Source organism: Euprymna scolopes, chromosome 6 (genome assembly GCF_053919585.1).
Source record: "Euprymna scolopes isolate OS-2025 chromosome 6, ASM5391958v1, whole genome shotgun sequence".
In the NCBI taxonomy this organism is placed as follows: Eukaryota; Metazoa; Mollusca; class Cephalopoda; order Sepiida; family Sepiolidae; genus Euprymna; species Euprymna scolopes.
Window position 1 is genome coordinate 125,480,957 of NC_136487.1, and position 20,321 is coordinate 125,501,277.

Here is a 20,321-nt window from a genome sequence, read left to right on the forward strand (position 1 = left end):
ACAACTATTTTGTATCTAGAAATGTAAACAAAAAATAAAAAAAGAAGGAAGGAAGGAAAAGAGACGGCTAGAGAGTGGTAGTAGTAGTCTTGGCTTTACTACTATTGTTCTCATGTTTGTTAACGAGTTAAAGTTGTTTAGTTGTAAGAAAATAGCGACAGTATAGTTGTAATAAAGAATAGTTGCAAAACACCCCAACTCTTCCCATGTTAAATAATAATTTCGAAATAATAACATTAATATTTCAGTGCGCAGGTCAAAATCTGCAAAAGGAGCGATTAGTGTTTATATATTTATTTACGTTGTTATGGGTTAATGTTTATGCGCGCATGTGTAATCGGATGTCGTAAACCGGAAAGTGGGTTACATCACTCGTTACAAAGTCATTTGAGTTTTATAATTATATAGATTATACTCTTGCATAAGAACATAGCATTAGTCGAACCTGACTGCATCAGCTGTAAATGTACAGCGATATTAATAACAATTTTACTACTGGTTGTTATTTAAAAAAAAAAACAACTGCTTTACAACTATTTACACTCAAATGAAGCTTCTATGAACTAAAGTGTACTTTATTAATACCTGTGATTTTAGCTCCGAAATCAATTGACCAGGAAAATTTAATGTATCAAAGTTGAAGTGGCTACTGACGGGTTGTCTAGTGGTTTTGTTTGTTTGATTTTTTTTTTACACATGAATCATCACTTATCAAGACCCGGAGACCATTCGAGGATAAGGGTTAATGGGTATACAGAAGTCGAGTTGATTATAGCGTAGTAAACATAAGAAGTGGGCATTTTGTAAATTGGATTACTTATGGGGACGGTTAACCGATATTATAACATTATTCTTTCTAACTCGAAGATTTCAAATATTTCCATATACTGAAAAAAAAAACTAAATACGGAGTTCTTGACCCCGACGTGATTTGAACACGCAACCTTCTGATCTAGAGTCAGACGCGCTATCGTTGCGCCACAGGGCCAGCTACAAAGAAACCACCTTAGCCGAAATTTGTTTTGCTTTTTTTATACCGCGTACACACAAGATCATATTACTTTGTACAAATACATGTAAACTGTTTAAGGTTTTATTCGGTTTATTTATTGTAAATTAGTTTTAATTAATAAAAATTGATTTTCTGTGAACAACTTGTAAAGATCTAAATTGCGCTCTTTTCCCAGTAAATTATTTTGTTGAAAATTCAGTTAAATGTACGTTTCTGAAGGGGTCATTTGTTTGATGAGGATTGATTATTGATGTAATTTAGATATTTCGAACAACTTTTCTCATGTTGAATGTTTCTATTTCCTTGTCTCCACACGAGGGCAGAGTTAGACACAAAGTCTATTTTTAATGTAAGGAAAATCTAGCTCCCAACAAAAAGGAGCACTCTGGATAGGAAGAAAAATAAAAATAGTCTCAGTCATATACGGATTCTCCTCCACTGACTGTGGACGGAAAATGTGAAGTGTAGCAGTCACAACATTTTGGTTGACGTAAACTCCACATTTTCATGCGTATCTTCTTACACTCGAGGATCCTTCTCTCGAGGTATGGAACCTACACAGAATTTCAAACAAAAAACTTTATTTAATCTACTTCGTCTGCAAGAATCGTGGCGCAGTAGTCAAATTCAGTTGAAATAGTTACACTGTTGTGGACAATTATGGTGTAATCCTACTTTTTATCTGCAACGCTGTGCATCCGTAGGTAAACAAATGAAACGTTACCTAAATTTTCTACATTTTTTTTCTTTTGATTTACAGTCGTATATATTTTCAAATTTTACTCTATGTATATATAAAATGAAATTATTTGACCCCGACGTGATTTGAACACGCAACCTTCTGATCTGGAGTCAGACGCGCTACCGTTGCGCCACAGGGCCATCACGAAAACGACGCCTTACCCGAACGTTGTTGTCCTACTTTTATGTCGAGTAAAGAAACCAGAACATTATATTACACTCGACTACCCGTGACCCGTTGGGTCAGTATGTTATATTAGCTATGGAATTCATGTATGAGCCTGACACTCGTTACGTAAAGAAAATAGTTTGTTTTTTTGACATGACAGAAACATTTCTATTAATGTATATTCAAATGAAAAATCACGGACGGATCACTCAAACATGAAAAAACGAATAATCTCTATTCATGTAAACTTACCTATTTTCCGAATAATCGCTCAAAAATCGAAAATTGAACATGATTTTCCTACGAATCGAACGCCGACGAAAGTCATTTAGCAGCAAAACCGCACATTAACCTACTGATGAGAAATATAAGAATGAAAATCCTATATTGGAATCCTTCAACCAAGTTATAGAAACTTAAAATCTAAAAACATTAATTGTAACAAACCCTTAAGCAACAAATAAAACCTAAATAAATAAAATAAAATAAAAAAATAATATTGAAACAGATTAGTAAATGTGTCAACAAATTCACCGTTCTCACACAACTATTTTGTATCTAGAAATGTAAACAAAAAATAAAAAAAGAAGGAAGGAAGGAAAAGAGACGGCTAGAGAGTGGTAGTAGTAGTCTTGGCTTTACTACTATTGTTCTCATGTTTGTTAACGAGTTAAAGTTGTTTAGTTGTAAGAAAATAGCGACAGTATAGTTGTAATAAAGAATAGTTGCAAAACACCCCAACTCTTCCCATGTTAAATAATAATTTCGAAATAATAACATTAATATTTCAGTGCGCAGGTCAAAATCTGCAAAAGGAGCGATTAGTGTTTATATATTTATTTACGTTGTTATGGGTTAATGTTTATGCGCGCATGTGTAATCGGATGTCGTAAACCGGAAAGTGGGTTACATCACTCGTTACAAAGTCATTTGAGTTTTATAATTATATAGATTATACTCTTGCATAAGAACATAGCATTAGTCGAACCTGACTGCATCAGCTGTAAATGTACAGCGATATTAATAACAATTTTACTACTGGTTGTTATTAAAAAAAAAAAAAACAACTGCTTTACAACTATTTACACTCAAATGAAGCTTCTATGAACTAAAGTGTACTTTATTAATACCTGTGATTTTAGCTCCGAAATCAATTGACCAGGAAAATTTAATGTATCAAAGTTGAGGTGGCTACTGACGGGTTGTCTAGTGGTTTTGTTTGCTTGATTTTTTTTTTACACATGAATCATCACTTATCAAGACCCGGAGACCATTCGAGGATAAGGGTTAATGGGTATACAGAAGTCGAGTTGATTATAGCGTAGTAAACATAAGAAGTGGGCATTTTGTAAATTGGATTACTTATGGGGACGGTTAACCGATATTATAACATTATTCTTTCTAACTCGAAGATTTCAAATATTTCCATATACTGAAAAAAAAAACTAAATAAGGACTTCTTGACCCCGACGTGATTTGAACACGCAACCTTCTGATCTGGAGTCAGACGCGCTATCGTTGCGCCACAGGGCCAGCTACAAAGAAACCACCTTAGCCGAAATTTGTTTTGCTTTTTTTATACCGCGTACACACAAGATCATATTACTTTGTACAAATACATGTAAACTGTTTAAGGTTTTATTCAGTTTATTTATTGTAAATTAGTTTTAATTAATAAAAATTGATTTTCTGTGAACAACTTGTAAAGATCTAAATTGCGCTCTTTTCCCAGTAAATTATTTTGTTGAAAATTCAGTTAAATGTACGTTTCTGAAGGGGTCATTTGTTTGATGAGGATTGATTATTGATGTAATTTAGATATTTCGAACTACTTTTCTCATGTTGAATGTTTCTATTTCCTTGTCTCCACACGAGGGCAGAGTTAGACACAAAGTCTATTTTTAATGTAAGGAAAATCTAGCTCCCAACAAAAAGGAGCACTCTGGATAGGAAGAAAAATAAAAATAGTCTCAGTCATATACGGATTCTCCTCCAGTCCTCCACTGACTGTGGACGGAAAATGTGAAGTGTAGCAGTCACAACATTTTGGTTGACGTAAACTCCACATTTTCATGCGTATCTTCTTACACTCGAGGATCCTTCTCTCGAGGTATGGAACCTACACAGAATTTCAAACGGAACACTTTATTTAATCTACTTCGTCTGCAAGAATCGTGGCACAGTAGTCAAATTCAGTTGTAATAGTTACACTGTTGTGGACAATTATGGTGTAATCCTACTTTTTATCTGCAACGCTGTGCATCCGTAGGTAAACAAATGAAACGTTACCTAAATTTTCTACATTTTTTTTCTTTTGATTTACAGTCGTATATATTTTCAAATTTTACTCTATGTATATATAAAATGAAATTATTTGACCCCGACGTGATTTGAACACGCAACCTTCTGATCTGGAGTCAGACGCGCTACCGTTGCGCCACAGGGCCATCACGAAAACGACGCCTTACCCGAACGTTGTTGTCCTACTTTTATGTCGAGTAAAGAAACCAGAACATTATATTACACTCGACTACCCGTGACCCGTTGGGTCAGTATGTTATATTAGCTATGGAATTCATGTATGAGCCTGACACTTGTTACGTAAAGAAAATAGTTTGTTTTTTTGACATGACAGAAACATTTCTATTAATGTATATTCAAATGAAAAATCACGGACGGATCACTCAAACATGAAAAAACGAATAATCTCTATTCATGTAAACTTACCTATTTTCCGAATAATCGCTCAAAAATCGAAAATTGAACATGATTTTCCTACGAATCGAACGCCGACGAAAGTCATTTAGCAGCAAAACCGCACATTAACCTACTGATGAGAAATATAAGAATGAAAATCCTATATTGGAATCCTTCAACCAAGTTATAGAAACTTAAAATCTAAAAACATTAATTGTAACAAACCCTTAAGCAACAAATAAAACCTAAATAAATAAAATAAAATAAAAAAATAATATTGAAACAGATTAGTAAATGTGTCAACAAATTCACCGTTCTCACACAACTATTTTGTATCTAGAAATGTAAACAAAAAATAAAAAAAGAAGGAAGGAAGGAAAAGAGACGGCTAGAGAGTGGTAGTAGTAGTCTTGGCTTTACTACTATTGTTCTCATGTTTGTTAACGAGTTAAAGTTGTTTAGTTGTAAGAAAATAGCGACAGTATAGTTGTAATAAAGAATAGTTGCAAAACACCCCAACTCTTCCCATGTTAAATAATAATGTCGAAATAATAACATTAATATTTCAGTGCGCAGGTCAAAATCTGCAAAAGGAGCGATTAGTGTTTATATATTTATTTACGTTGTTATGGGTTAATGTTTATGCGCGCATGTGTAATCGGATGTCGTAAACCGGAAAGTGGGTTACATCACTCGTTACAAAGTCATTTGAGTTTTATAATTATATAGATTATACTCTTGCATAAGAACATAGCATTAGTCGAACCTGACTGCATCAGCTGTAAATGTACAGCGATATTAATAACAATTTTACTACTGGTTGTTATTAAAAAAAAAAACAACTGCTTTACAACTATTTACACTCAAATGAAGCTTCTATGAACTAAAGTGTACTTTATTAATACCTGTGATTTTAGCTCCGAAATCAATTGACCAGGAAAATTTAATGTATCAAAGTTGAGGTGGCTACTGACGGGTTGTCTAGTGGTTTTGCTTGTTTGATTTTTTTTTTTACACATGAATCATCACTTATCAAGACCCGGAGACCATTCGAGGATAAGGGTTAATGGGTATACAGAAGTCGAGTTGATTATAGCGTAGTAAACATAAGAAGTGGGCATTTTGTAAATTGGATTACTTATGGGGACGGTTAACCGATATTATAACATTATTCTTTCTAACTCGAAGATTTAAAATATTTCCATATACTGAAAAAAAACAACTAAATAAGGACTTCTTGACCCCGACGTGATTTGAACACGCAACCTTCTGATCTGGAGTCAGACGCGCTACCGTTGCGCCACAGGGCCAGCTACAAAGAAACCACCTTAGCCGAAATTTGTTTTGCTTTTTTTATACCGCGTACACACAAGATCATATTACTTTGTACAAATACATGTAAACTGTTTAAGGTTTTATTCAGTTTATTTATTGTAAATTAGTTTTAATTAATAAAAATTGATTTTCTGTGAACAACTTGTAAAGATCTAAATTGCGCTCTTTTCCCAGTAAATTATTTTGTTGAAAATTCAGTTAAATGTACGTTTCTGAAGGGGTCATTTGTTTGATGAGGATTGATTATTGATGTAATTTAGATATTTCGAACAACTTTTCTCATGTTGAATGTTTCTATTTCCTTGTCTCCACACGAGGGCAGAGTTAGACACAAAGTCTTTTTTTAATGTAAGGAAAATCTAGCTCCCAACAAAAAGGAGCACTCTGGATAGGAAGAAAAATAAAAATAGTCTCAGTCATATACGGATTCTCCTCCACTGACTGTGGACGGAAAATGTGAAGTGTAGCAGTCACAACATTTTGGTTGACGTAAACTCCACATTTTCATGCGTATCTTCTTGCACTCGAGGATCCTTCTCTCGAGGTATGGAACCTACACAGAATTTCAAACAAAACACTTTATTTAATCTACTTCGTCTGCAAGAATCGTGGCACAGTAGTCAAATTCAGTTGTAATAGTTACACTGTTGTGGACAATTATGGTGTAATCCTACTTTTTATCTGCAACGCTGTGCATCCGTAGGTAAACAAATGAAACGTTACCTAAATTTTCTACATTTTTTTTCTTTTGATTTACAGTCGTATATATTTTCAAATTTTACTCTATGTATATATAAAATGAAATTATTTGACCCCGACGTGATTTGAACACGCAACCTTCTGATCTGGAGTCAGACGCGCTACCGTTGCGCCACAGGGCCATCACGAAAACGACGCCTTACCTGAACGTTGTTGTCCTACTTTTATGTCGAGTAAAGAAACCAGAACATTATATTACACTCGACTACCCGTGACCCGTTGGGTCAGTATGTTATATTAGCTATGGAATTCATGTATGAGCCTGACACTCGTTACGTAAAGAAAATAGTTTGTTTTTTTGACATGACAGAAACATTTCTATTAATGTATATTCAAATGAAAAATCACGGACGGATCACTCAAACATGAAAAAACGAATAATCTCTATTCATATAAACTTACCTATTTTCCGAATAATCGCTCAAAAATCGAAAATTGAACATGATTTTCCTACGAATCGAACGCCGACGAAAGTCATTTAGCAGCAAAACCGCACATTAACCTACTGATGAGAAATATAAGAATGAAAATCCTATATTGGAATCCTTCAACCAAGTTATAGAAACTTAAAATCTAAAAACATTAATTGTAACAAACCCTTAAGCAACAAATAAAACCTAAATAAATAAAATAAAATAAAAAATAATATTGAAACAGATTAGTAAATGTGTCAACAAATTCACCGTTCTCACACAACTATTTTGTATCTAGAAATGTAAACAAAAAATAAAAAAGGAAGGAAGGAAGCAAAAGAGACGGCTAGAGAGTGGTAGTAGTAGTCTTGGCTTTACTACTATTGTTCTCATGTTTGTTAACGAGTTAAAGTTGTTTAGTTGTAAGAAAATAGCGACAGTATAGTTGTAATAAAGAATAGTTGCAAAACACCCCAACTCTTCCCATGTTAAATAATAATTTCGAAATAATAACATTAATATTTCAGTGCGCAGGTCAAAATCTGCAAAAGGAGCGATTAGTGTTTATATATTTATTTACGTTGTTATGGGTTAAGGTTTATATGCGCATGTGTAACCGGATGTTGTAAACCGGAAAGTGGGTTACATCACTCGTTACAAAGTCATTGGAGTTTTATAATTGTATAGATTATGCTCTTACATAATAACACAGAATTAGTCTAACCTGACTGCATCAGCTGTAAATGTACAGCGATATTAATAGCAATTTGAATATTGGTTTTTATTTAAAAAAAAAATAAATAAATAAATAACTGCTTTACAAATATTTAAACTCTAATGAAGCTTCTATGAACTTAAATGTACTTTATTAATATCTGTCTATTTATCTTCAAAATCGATCGACCAGGAAAATGCAATGTATCAAAGTTAAAGTGAGTACCGACGGGTTTTCTAGTGTTTTTTTTTTTCTTCCTTTCTTTTTTTGCAACTGAATCATCACTTATAATGGCCCGGAGGCCACTCGAGGATAACGGTTTATTGGTATACAGTAGTCAATGTGATTATAGCGTAGTAAACAGAAGTAGTGGGAATTTTGTGAATTGGATTACTTATAGGGACGGTTAACCAATATTATCACATTATTCATACCAACTCGAAGATTTAAAATATTTCCATATACTGAAACAAAAGAGCTAAATAAGGACTTCTTGACCCCGACGTGATTTGAACACGTAACCTTCTGACCTGGATTTAGACGCGCTACCGTTGCACCACAGGGCCAGCTACGAAGGAGACACCTAAGCCGAAATTTGTTTTGCTTTTTTTATACCGCGTACACACAAGATCATATTACTTTGTACAGATACATGTAAACTGTTTAAGGTTTTATTCAGTTTATTTATTGTAAATTAGTTTTAATTAATAAAAATTGATTTTCTGTGAACAATTTGTTAAGATCAAAATTGCGCTCTTTTCCCAGTAAATTATTTTGTTGAAAATTCAGTTAAATGTGCGTTTCTGAAGGGGTCATTTGTTTGATGAGGATTGATTATTGATGTAATTTAGATATTCCGAACTACTTTTCTCATGTTGAATGTTTCTATTACCTTGTCTCCACACGAGGGCAGAATTAGACACAAAGTCTTTTTTTAATGTAAGGAAAATCTAGCTCCCAACAAAAAGGAGCACTCTGGATAGGAAGAAAAATTAAAATTGTGTCAGTCATAAACGGATTCTCCTCCACTGACTGTAGACGGAAAAGAGGTGAAGTGTAGCAGTCAGAACATCAGTGACATCACTCGTTAACAGGTCATTTGAGATTTATAATTATAAAGATTATACTCTTACATAAGAAAACAGCATTAGTCTAACCTGACTGCATCAGCTGTAAATGTACAGCGATATTAAAAGCAATTTGAATACTGATTGTTGTTTAAAAAAAAAAATAAACAACTGCTTCACAAACATTTAAACTCTAATGAAGCTTCTATAAACTAAAATGTACTTTATTCATATCCGTCTATTTATCTTCAAAATCGATCGACCAGGAAAATTTAATGTATCCAAGTTAAAGTGACTACTGGCGGGTTGTCTAGTGTTTTTTGGTTTTTTTTTTTTTTTTTCATTCTTTTTTTACACATGAATCATCCCTTATCATGGCCTGGAGATCACTCGAGCATAAGGGTTTATGGGTGTACAGTAGTCAATGTGATTATAGCGTAGTAAACATAAGTAGTGGGAATTTTTTCAATTGGATTACTTATGGGGACGGTTAACCGATATTATCACATTATTCATTCTAACTCGAAGATTTAAAATATTTCCATATACTGAAAAAAAAAAGAACTAAATAAGGACTTCTTGACCCCGACGTGATTTGAACACGCAACACTTCTGATCTGGAGTCAAACGCGCTACCGTTTTGCCACAGGGCCAGCTACAAAAAAGCCACCTAAGCGGAATTTTGTTTTGTTTTCTTTATACCGCGTAAACACAAGATCATCTCATTTTGTACGGATACATTTAAACTGTGTAAGGTTTTATTCAGTTTATTTATTGTAAATTAGGTTTAATTAATAAAAATTGATTTTCTGTGAACAATTTGTACAGATCAAAATTGCGCTCTTTTCCAGTAAATTATTTTGTTGAAAATTCAGTTAAATGTACGTTTCTGAAGGAGTCTCTTGTTGGATGAGGATTGATTATTGGTATAATTTACATATTTCACACTACTTTAATGTGAGGTAAATCTAGCTCCCAACATAAAGGAGCACTCTGGATATGAAGAAAAATAAAAATTGTGTCAGTCATACACGGATTCTCCTCCACTGACTGTGGACAGAAAAGGTGAAGTGTAGCAGTCACAACGTTTAGGTTGACGTAAACTCCACCTTTTTCATGGGTATCTTGTAAAACTCGAGGATCCTTCTCTCGATGTATGGAACCTACACAGAATTTCAAACGGAGCACTTTATTTAATCCACTTCGTCTGCAAGAATTTTATATTCAACGCTGTGCCTCCGTATGTAAACAAATGAAACGTTACCTAAATTTTCTACATTTTTTTTTCTTTTGATTAACAGTCGTATATATTTGCAAATTTTACTCTATATATTAAAGCAATTTTATTATCCACTTTTTCCCGTGGAAGTTAATTCTTCTTAAACAATTAATCGTTACTACTAACTCTGAAACTGAAGGAAAAAATTACAAACAAAAAGAGAAAAATAGGAGAAATAGAATTTATTAACAAAGATATCTAAACGAAAGGTTTGTGACCTCTATGGGCTGCCAAAAATGTCCATCTGGCTTACAAGAATCTTGTAGTAGTAACCAAAACGGGGGAGAGAGAGTGAAGGGAAATAGAAGGAAGGAGAGATAGAGAAGGAGGAAGAAGGGGGGAAAAAAGGAGGGGAGCACTTACTGGAAGCTTCTGGGCGCCCTTTTACGAAAGGAACATTTAGAAAGTTCGTTTCCTTGAGGATTTTATTTTTTGAGTTTGTGTTGTTTAAAAGTTCCCCTTTTCTTTCCTTTTCCTGGAAATTCGTTTTTCGTAGTCCTTTCAGCAAGGTAGAAATTTCTTGAGGCTGAATATTCTGGTGTTTTCTGGTATCTTCGAAAACTTCCCTGCGGCGAATTTTCTGTTCAAAACTTCTATTATCTTTTCTCGATAATAGTATTAGTTTTCAAGTGTCTTAGAAAACTAGGTTCTTCTTTTCAACGACTTTAATGTCTCGTCAAGACAGAGTTGTTCAACGCCTTAGTAAATTCCAGGCGTCCCTTTTTATCCGAGACCGACAGGACAGTTCGGCTGGTCTCCTCGAAGCCTTGTTCACAACTGCCCACTTTAACTCAAAATATCACACACGTGCGTCAATTTAGCGCGAAAACGTCTCATCCAATCAACGGGCATAAAGGGAGTCAGGTGACATAAAACAAAGGGGGAAGCTAGGGAAGGGGGTAGGAAAGGGGTTAAGAAGAAAGGAAGGAAGAACCGAAACAGGAGAAAGAAAAGGGAAAGAAAGATGGTGGAAGATAATTTCCACACTCTCCCTAAAAAGAAAAAAGACAAAAAGAAAAAATCCTCAAACAACAATCTAATACCAAACGTATTCTGGATTTCTTTCATTTAAAGATTTAACAGACCTTACAGGCCTAGACTGAAAGTTTTCCCTGTCCCGACTAGTCCCCGATCTCAGAGAATTGCCCTCTCCATCGTTAGAAGCTTGGTGAGAGTGGGTTATGGAAAGTTCTAAAGGACACAAGTTCCTTAAGGAATGTTCCTGAGTGCTGCCATCACTCCTTCTGATTAAAGCTGACCGAACTAAGCTATCCGACCCAGAAGTTAGATTAACCACCCTTCTCAAGGACCAGTAAGGACGAGGCTTCATAGGGTTTTTTATCAAAACGACATCACGCAGCTTAATCATATGTTCAAAATCAGATTGGTAAAGATCCTGCGACAACTCCCTCAGACCCAAGAGATATTGTTCATACCATAACCTTTTAAAACGATTCAAGAATTCATCTCTACATCCCAGACTCTCAATAAGATCTTCTTTACTAGGGGGGTTATTCAGGAAACAATCTTCTTCTAAGGACAAAAACACAGAGTTTTTATGGAAGGGATGCACAAAGGCATTAGGAGTAATCATCTCCAAGCCAGAGTCATCTGAGCAACGATAGGTCAAGGGCCGATCGTTAACAGATCCTTGCACATCTGACAGAACCGTCAAAAGTTGAAAATAACTTAACTTCCTCCGTCCTATAACCTTGAAAAGACAACCTTTTACAACTCGAATTAATCTTTCCCACACAGCACCGTACCAAGCAGAATATAAAGGTATCGTTTGGTGTTTGATAAGATGGGCATCAACTGTCCCTCTAAATTCGTCAGACAAATAAACCTGTTTAACAAGGTCACAACCCGCCACAAAGGACTTTGCATTATCCGAATAAATGTGAGAAGGGACCCCATAAAAATTGAAAAATCTCAAAAATGCCAAAACCACAGACTGAGTGGTCATATCAGGCAACAGTTCCAAGTGTATAGCTCGCACACTAAAACAGGTGAAGATTAAAATATACATCTTTTTAGTTTCATCACCTTCATGCACCCACAAATGGCCAGTAAAATCGATCCCGGTGTGCAAGAACGGCTTAACTAAATTAACCCGATGCTTACACTTCAAATGACAATCCATGATTATCAAACTTGTAACATGACAAGACTTAGGAAGCAGAATAGGATGAAGGACTGCATCAGAAAAATAAGTAGATTTACCAATTCTACCTCGTGAGCGAATCAATCCTTCATCATCCAAAAATAAATTAAATTTAGAAACCAAAGGGGGGGCTTCACCGCCATCAGACTTAGACAAATAATCCTTTTCCTTAGAAAGGAACAGTCCTTGTGTCATTCTGAGCAAGTACAATCTCGCCTTAATACTAGAGTCGAGAACAATACCTCTCATTTTTGATATAAATTGGAATACAGCAATCAAAACTCCAATGAGCTTCTTCAGCGAAGAAAATCTCTCTACTTCAATTATATAACTGCCCTGAATGACAGGTTCACAACCAGTAACTGTACTGATCAACATCTGGCTAGCCGGATTAAGACAATTTAGGTCATAACTAGGCCAGATCAAGTTATCTCCTCTCAACCATTCAGGCCCGAATAACCAACGAGTAAAAATCATTTTAAATTTGTTCAGGGACATACCCCTCGTGACAAAGTCAGCAGGATTGTCATCAGTCTTCACATACTTAAACTTCACTGTCAAACCTTTATCACTAAGATTTTTTACCATCGCTTTTACATCCTTTAACCGGTTACGAGTGAATTGACATTTCGTATGGACATTGTCAGATAAAACCCAGGACAGTACTACCTGTGCATCTAGAGCGATAATCACAGAACTGAGCACTTCCAAAGGGAGTATTTTCACCAGAACAGAAATGTGCTTCATGCATAAATATACCGCTAACAGCTCCAAGGTGGGTAAGGTTCTCTTAACAGAGGGAACAACCCTGGCTTTAGCGAATATCAATCTGGCTTCTCCATGCTGATGTAAATATACCGCGATTCCATAGGCCAGGTTCGAGGCATCACAAAACACTATCAACGTGGCTGAAGAATCGGAAGCCACAGAGTAACGGTCGAATTCAAGCTCCCCGATACGTACCAGTTCCTTATACAGCCTCTCCTAGTCAACCATAATGTCGGGTGGGACCGGCTGGTCCCAGGATACTTTCAACTTCCACAATTTACTAAGAAGGATCCTACCTTTAATAGTAACAGGGAGCATTAAGCCAAGGGGATCAAATACAGAGGAATTTACAGACAAAATATCCCTCTTAGAGGATACTGATCTTCCTTCAATGCAAGAACTTACTCGCATTTTGTCAGAGGAGGGGTTATACAAATAGCCCAATACCTTCTCAGTGTCAGAACCGTGAGAGGAGAGACTGTTATCCTGCAACATTCGCTTAGCAAGCACTTCATTGTTGCTACAGCAATTCCTCAAGGAAAATCCACCTTCCCCCATGACAGAAACAGCTTCCAAGTACAGCTACATCAGAACTTCAGCAGAATTGTGAGTTTTCACCAGATTGTCCACATAGAAGTGGCCCAAAAGCATCTCCCTGCAAGGACCAGGAGGGTATTTCTCCACATGATATCGAACCATGTAGCTCAGTATGAAAGGACTGGATACAAAGCCAAATATAAGAGTGTTGTATCTAAAGCAGATCAACTCATCACCCAATCTTAAAAAGAAGCAGAATCTATTTTTGTCACATTCGTCATTCAAACGAATCATTAAAAAGGCCTTCCGAATATCGGCCAGTAGAACATACTGGTTCATCCGAAACCACAAAAGCAAATCCAGCATGTCAGTGCACATATTGACACCAGAATAAGCGCAGTCATTTAAAGAAGGTTTCCCACCGGTTCTCAAAGAACAATTGAAGACCGGTCTAATCTTGGTCGTGCACTGTAAATCCTGTTTTATCACCGGTCGATGAGGAATCCATACATATTTGTTAAAATCGGAAGGAGTAACCACAATCCTTTCAATTATTCCTTCCTTTTCTTGATCTAAGAAGACCTGACAATAATCCTCGTACAACCCCTGTTCCGTCAGCTTCTTCGATACGCGATTCAAAACTGACAAAGACACCTGATGATTAGCAGGCACCGATTTTAATTTTTCTTCATTCCAAGGCAAACTGACATAGTAAGAGTTATCTATGAAGCGAATGGAGGAGCGAAAGGACTCAATCATATTCTTATCGAAATCACTGAATTCCTCCTCAACAATACCTATGGTTTCCAAACTAAACATTTTTTCCACAGTCCTCTCAACAGAAGACTCCTCAAAACAACTGAACGGATCAGTATACACAGACTTGGGGTTCAACGCAAAATATACATGAGTGAGGTCGCACACAGAGTGTTCCTTGACGACTTGAGCATAATTCAATTCCAACCCCTTTTCCAGGTCTTTGGGAGGAGGAGACCCAAAATCTGCCAGATCACCAAACAAAACCATTCCTTGGGGAAATTCCCACACAAGGCCCTCTCTAAACTCCTTTAAATTCATAGGTCCCAAAAACCTAAGCACATCCACACCCAGTAAGCCATATACAGGCAAAGTGTCATCTCTCAACTCCGAGAAATTAGCAGCCAATTCGACCTGATGTTTCTTAAGGTCTTCTACCACAGAATTCAATCAGTGAACACGAAACGAAAGGTCCATATCATCATCCACCAAGAACAACACAGGATGGCATGAATTTGGAAACCTCACTTGAAGATTAACTTCCTTCAAGTGTTTAACTTCTTTTCCCAAAAAGGTCTTAATCAGAAACTTACGATCTCTCATGGGAGTATTAATATCAGAAAAGGCATCCAACATTTTTCCAGACAAATAGGATCGCTCACTACCAGTGTCGATAAGGCAGTTGAAAGATACACTTTCACCAGATCCATTGTCGACGGCAACCTCAACAACAGGCAGTAACGAAGAGCTATTCAAGTGCCAACAAGCATTAGAAGCAGTAGATTCACCCCCAACAGAAGGACACAGCACTCTACAGTGACCCTTCTTATTACATAGCCAGCACATTCCATACTCCTTACCCTTGCAAATACATGACTCATCTGCATGAGAAGGGCTCGAGCACTTGCTACATAAGCCAATCTCCTTACACCTCCTCAACCGGGCAGCATAAGAAGGAAAAAACTTGCAGGAATTACCGTTATGGTTATTGGTTCTACAAAAATTACACTTAAATCCAATCTTAGTAGACTGGATATGAAAATTTTCCAGTGTGGAAGGTTTTTTAGCATCTGGAGAGCCCATGAACCTAGGGGAAAATGTTTTCTTAGGTATACTAGCCACCTTCCGAGGATATGTTTCCTTATTTTTACAAAACTCAATCGTTCGAAATATTTCCGAACTGTGGTCTAGTATGTCTTCCAGGGTAGGGTAATTATTTCCTATTTTATGAATCAACTCAGACCTAAAAAGAGTGGGCAGCTTACTAAAAACAATATGACTTAATAACTTGTTTCCGGGAGAGTTCATCTCCAAGAAATTTAAACTGAAGGAACTATTTAATTCGTGAACCTGAGCCTTAACAGAATTCAAGAACTTCTTTGCTACTAAGTTGTTGCTTAACTTCTCTATACCCAATATATGGGAAAAAAACAGAATCCACAATGTTGTCCTTATCTAGAAATTCCGACGCGAGAATGTCGGTGGCTATGCGATAGTTTTCCTCAGATATAGAGAGGTGCCGCACCAGTTGAAAGGCGTAGCCAGACAAATGATTTTTCAACACAACTAACCTCAGGGCGTCATTTTCTAAGTCCACTATGCTATTTTCGAATTCCCGCTGAAAATTAAGGAAGGCTAATATATCGTTTTCTAAATCCTTTTCACTAAACTTGGGACATTCAATTTTGGGCGTCATCCCCAGACGTTTTTCCTTAATAAGAGAGACTTTGTGATTTGCACTATCCCTTACTTCTACCGAAGGCTTGAGTCTAGACAATTTTTCCAAAACCTTCACTCGATGAAGAGCGCAATCCCTATTAAATGCCTTAATCTCCTCATCTTCTGTTCCCTCAATTAAATAGGCATTAATAATTTGCTCGTCTAATAAATCCACTGAAGCAATGTAATCATCTATCTGCTTTTTATATAACGTATAACCTACTTCATTTATTTCATCTAATGAGTCTAAAAACTCAAATACAGTTAAGATTTTATCTCTAATAATCTTTCTTTTTTCAAATAACATTGAGGTAGTGGGAGAGGTAGTCATTTTAGAATACTAAACCCCGCCCCTTCTAACCTATCAACGGCTAAATGCTAAACCACTACCCTTTTGGCGTGCGCGCCACCAACAACGCTTCTTGGCGCCAAAAATGCCTGTAAAAAAAAAGGAACAAGAAGCCAAAATGGCCGACGCAGAAACAAAGAAGAAGGAAGGAGGGAGGGGGTACTATCTACGTGATGGACAGCAGCCGGTCATCAATAAGCCCAGACCAATTTAGCAGAGAGTAGCTTACTAAACTGGCAAAGTTATTAACTCTATGAGTACCTATTTTTGGCAGAGTGAAGCAATTTTATTATCCACTTTTTCCCGTGGAAGTTAATTCTTCTTAAACAATTAATCGTTACTACTAACTCTGAAACTGAAGGAAAAAATTACAAACAAAAAGAGAAAAATAGGAGAAATAGAATTTATTAACAAAGATATCTAAACGAAAGGTTTGTGACCTCTATGGGCTGCCAAAAATGTCCATCTGGCTTACAAGAGTCTTGTAGTAGTAACCAAAACGGGGGAGAGAGAGTGAAGGGAAATAGAAGGAAGGAGAGATAGAGAAGGAGGAAGAAGGGGGGAAAAAAGGAGGGGAGCACTTACTGGAAGCTTCTGGGCGCCCTTTTACGAAAGGAACATTTAGAAAGTTCGTTTCCTTGTGGGTTTTATTTTTTGAGTTTGTGTTGTTTAAAAGTTCCCCTTTTCTTTCCTTTTCCTGGAAATTCGTTTCTCGTAGTCCTTTCAGCAAGGTAGAAACTAGGTTCTTCTTTTCAACGACTTTAATGTCTCGTCAAGACAGAGTTGTTCAACGCCTTAGTAAATTCCAGGCGTCCCTTTTTATCCGAGACCGACAGGACAGTTCGGCTGGTCTCCTCGAAGCCTTGTTCACAACTGCCCACTTTAACTCAAAATATCACACACGTGCGTCAATTTAGCGCGAAAACGTCTCATCCAATCAACGGGCATAAAGGGAGTCAGGTGACATAAAACAAAGGGGGAAGCTAGGGAAGGGGGTAGGAAAGGGGTTAAGAAGAAAGGAAGGAAGAACCGAAACAGGAGAAAGAAAAGGGAAAGAAAGATGGTGGAAGATAATTTCCACAATATATATAAAATGAAATTATTTGACCCCGACGTGATTTGAACACACAACTTTCTGATCTGGAGTCAGACGCGCTACCGTTGCGCCACAGGGCCATCACGAAGACGACTGATTGTTATTTAAACAAAAAAAACTGCTTTAAAAACATTTAAACTATAATGAAGCTTCTATAAACTAAAATGTACTTCATTAATATCTGTCTATTTTTCTTCAAAATCGATTGAACAGGAAAAGGCAATGTATCAAAGTTAAAGTGACTACTGACGGGTTGTGTAGTGTTTTTTTTAATTTATTTTTTTATTTTTTTACGCATGAATCATCACTTATCTAGGCCTGGAGGCCATTCGAGGATAAGTGTTCATTCATATACTCTAGTCGATGTGATTTTAGCGTAGTAAACATAAGTAGTGGGAATTTTGTAAATTGAATTATTATGGGGACGGTTCATCACATTAACCGATATTATCACATTATTCATTCTAACTCATAGATTTAAAATATTTCCATTTACTGAAAAAACTTGACCCCGACCTGATTTGAACACGCAACCTACTGATCTGGAGTCAAACGCGCTACCATTGCGCCGCAGGAACAGCTACGTAGAATCCACCTAGGCCGAATTTTTTTTTGCTTTTTTTATGCCGCATAAACGCAAGATCATTTTACTTTGTACGGATACATATAAACTGTTTAACGTTTTATTCAGTTTATTTATTCTAAACTAGTTTTAATTAATAAAAATTGATTTTCTGTGAACAATTTGTAAAGATCTAAATTGCGCTTTTTTCCCAGTAAATTATTTTGTTCAAAATTCAGTTAAATGTACGTTTCTGAAGGAGTCTTTTGTTGGATGAGGATTGATTATTGGTATAATTTAGATATTTCGAACTACTTCTCTAATGTTGAATGTTCCTATTTCCTTGTCTCCTCACGAGGGCAGAGTTAGACACAAAGTCTATTTTTAATGTGAGGAAAATCTAACTCCCAACAAAAAGGGGCACTCTGGATAGGAAGAAAAATAAAAATTGTGTCAGTCATATACGGATTCTCCTCCACTGACTGTGGACAGAAAAGAGGGAGTGTAGCAGTCACAACGTTTAGGTTGACGTAAACTCCACATGATCATGCGTATCTTGTCACACTCGAGGATCCTTCTCCTGAGGTATGGGACCTACACAGAATTTAAAACGGAACACTTTATTTAATCCACTTCGTCTGCAAGAATCGTGACACAGTAGTCAAATTCAGTTGTAATAGTTACACTGTTGTGGAAAATTATGGTGTAATCCTACTTTTTTTCTATAAGCTGCTGTCAACTTTTTATCTTCAACGTTGTGCATCCGTAGGTAAACAAATGAAACGTTACCTAAATTTTCCACATTTTTTTCTTTTGATTAACAGTCGTATATATTTTCAAATTTTACTCTACGTATATATAAAATGGAATTATTTGATCACGACGTGATTTGAACACGCAACCTTCTGATCTTCTGACGCGCTACCGTTACGCCACAAGGCCATCACGAAAACGACGCCTTACCCGAACGTTCTGATCCTACTTTTATGTCGAGTAAAGAAACCAGAAGATTATATTACACTCGACTACCCGTGACCCGTTGGGTCAGTATGTTATATTAGCTATGGAATTCATGTATGAGCCTGACACTTGTTACGTAAAGAAAATAGTTTGTTTTTTTGACATGACAGAAACATTTCTATTAATGTATATTCAAATGAAAAATCACGGACGGATCACTCAAACATGAAAAAACGAATCCTCTCTATTCATATAAACTTACCTATTTTCCCGAATAATCGCTCAAAAATCGAAAATTGAACATGATTTTCCTACGAATCGAACCCCGACGAAAGTCATTTAGCAGCAAAACCGCACATTAACCTACCGATGAGAAATGTAAGAATGAAAACGCCATATTGGAATCCTTCAACCAAGTTATAGAAACTTAAACTCTAAAAAAAAATAATTGTAACAAGCCCTGAAGCAAAAAATAAAACCTAAGTAAATAAAATGAAATAAAACTAATATTGAAATAGATTAGTAAATGTGTCAACAAATTCACCGTTCCCACACAACTATTTTGTATCTAGAAATGTAAACAAAAAATAAAAAAAGAAGGAAGGAAGGAAAAGGGACGGCTAGAGAGTAGAAGTAGTAGTCTAGGATTCTTGTTAAAAAAAGACTTTGTGTATAACTCTGCCCTCGTGTGGAGACAAGGAAATAGGAACATTCAACATCAGAAAAGTAGTTCGAAATATCTAAATTATACCAATAATCAATCCTCATCCGACAAAAGACCCCTTCAGAAACGTACATTTAACTAAATTTTGAACAAAATAATTTGCTGGGAAAAGAGCGCAAATTTAATCTTTACAAATTGTTCACAGAAAATCGATTTTTATTAATTAAAACTAATTTAGAATAAATGAACTGAATAAAACCTTAAATGTACAAAGTGAGATGATCTTGTAAATGTACAGCGATATTAAAAACAATTTGAATATTGGTTGTTATTTAAAAAAAAACAAAAAAACTGCTTTACAAACATTTAAACTCTAATAAAGCTTCTATATATAAAGTGTACTTTAATTAATATCGGTCTATTTATCTTCAAAATCGATCGACCAGGAAAATTTAATGTATTAAAGTTAAAATGACTACTGACGGGTTGTTTATTTTTTATTCTTTGTTTTTTTTACACATGAATCATCACTTACCAAGGCCCTGAAACCATTCGAGGA

General features: G+C 35.9%; 2 protein-coding genes and 6 non-coding genes across 8 annotated transcripts; all 8 read right to left on the bottom strand.

Annotated features, from left to right (window-relative positions):
• Nucleotides 1-1,822: 1,822 nt before the first annotated feature.
• On the bottom strand, nt 1,823-1,894 carry Trnaw-cca (transfer RNA tryptophan (anticodon CCA)). Its single transcript has one exon. It is a non-coding gene; the product is annotated as a tRNA-Trp (tRNA).
• Nucleotides 1,895-3,383: 1,489 nt separating this feature from the next.
• Trnaw-cca (transfer RNA tryptophan (anticodon CCA)) lies at nt 3,384-3,455 on the bottom strand. Its single transcript has one exon. It is a non-coding gene; the product is annotated as a tRNA-Trp (tRNA).
• Nucleotides 3,456-4,297: 842 nt separating this feature from the next.
• Trnaw-cca (transfer RNA tryptophan (anticodon CCA)) lies at nt 4,298-4,369 on the bottom strand. Its single transcript has one exon. It is a non-coding gene; the product is annotated as a tRNA-Trp (tRNA).
• Nucleotides 4,370-5,857: 1,488 nt separating this feature from the next.
• Trnaw-cca (transfer RNA tryptophan (anticodon CCA)) lies at nt 5,858-5,929 on the bottom strand. Its single transcript has one exon. It is a non-coding gene; the product is annotated as a tRNA-Trp (tRNA).
• Nucleotides 5,930-6,763: 834 nt separating this feature from the next.
• Trnaw-cca (transfer RNA tryptophan (anticodon CCA)) lies at nt 6,764-6,835 on the bottom strand. The gene has a single exon. It is a non-coding gene; the product is annotated as a tRNA-Trp (tRNA).
• Nucleotides 6,836-7,312: 477 nt separating this feature from the next.
• On the bottom strand, nt 7,313-13,677 carry LOC145278243 (uncharacterized). Its single transcript, XM_080130532.1, has 3 exons — nt 13,525-13,677; nt 11,278-12,357; nt 7,313-7,330 (listed from the first exon to the last, which is right to left on the bottom strand). The coding sequence occupies exons 1-3, from the start codon at nt 13,675-13,677 to the stop codon at nt 7,313-7,315; spliced, it is 1,251 nt and encodes a 416-aa protein (XP_079986658.1).
• Nucleotides 13,678-13,701: 24 nt separating this feature from the next.
• On the bottom strand, nt 13,702-14,682 carry LOC145278244 (uncharacterized). The gene has a single exon (XM_080130533.1). The coding sequence runs from the start codon at nt 14,680-14,682 to the stop codon at nt 13,702-13,704; it is 981 nt and encodes a 326-aa protein (XP_079986659.1).
• Nucleotides 14,683-17,584: 2,902 nt separating this feature from the next.
• Trnaw-cca (transfer RNA tryptophan (anticodon CCA)) lies at nt 17,585-17,656 on the bottom strand. The gene has a single exon. It is a non-coding gene; the product is annotated as a tRNA-Trp (tRNA).
• Between the last annotated feature and the right edge of the window lie 2,665 nt (nt 17,657-20,321).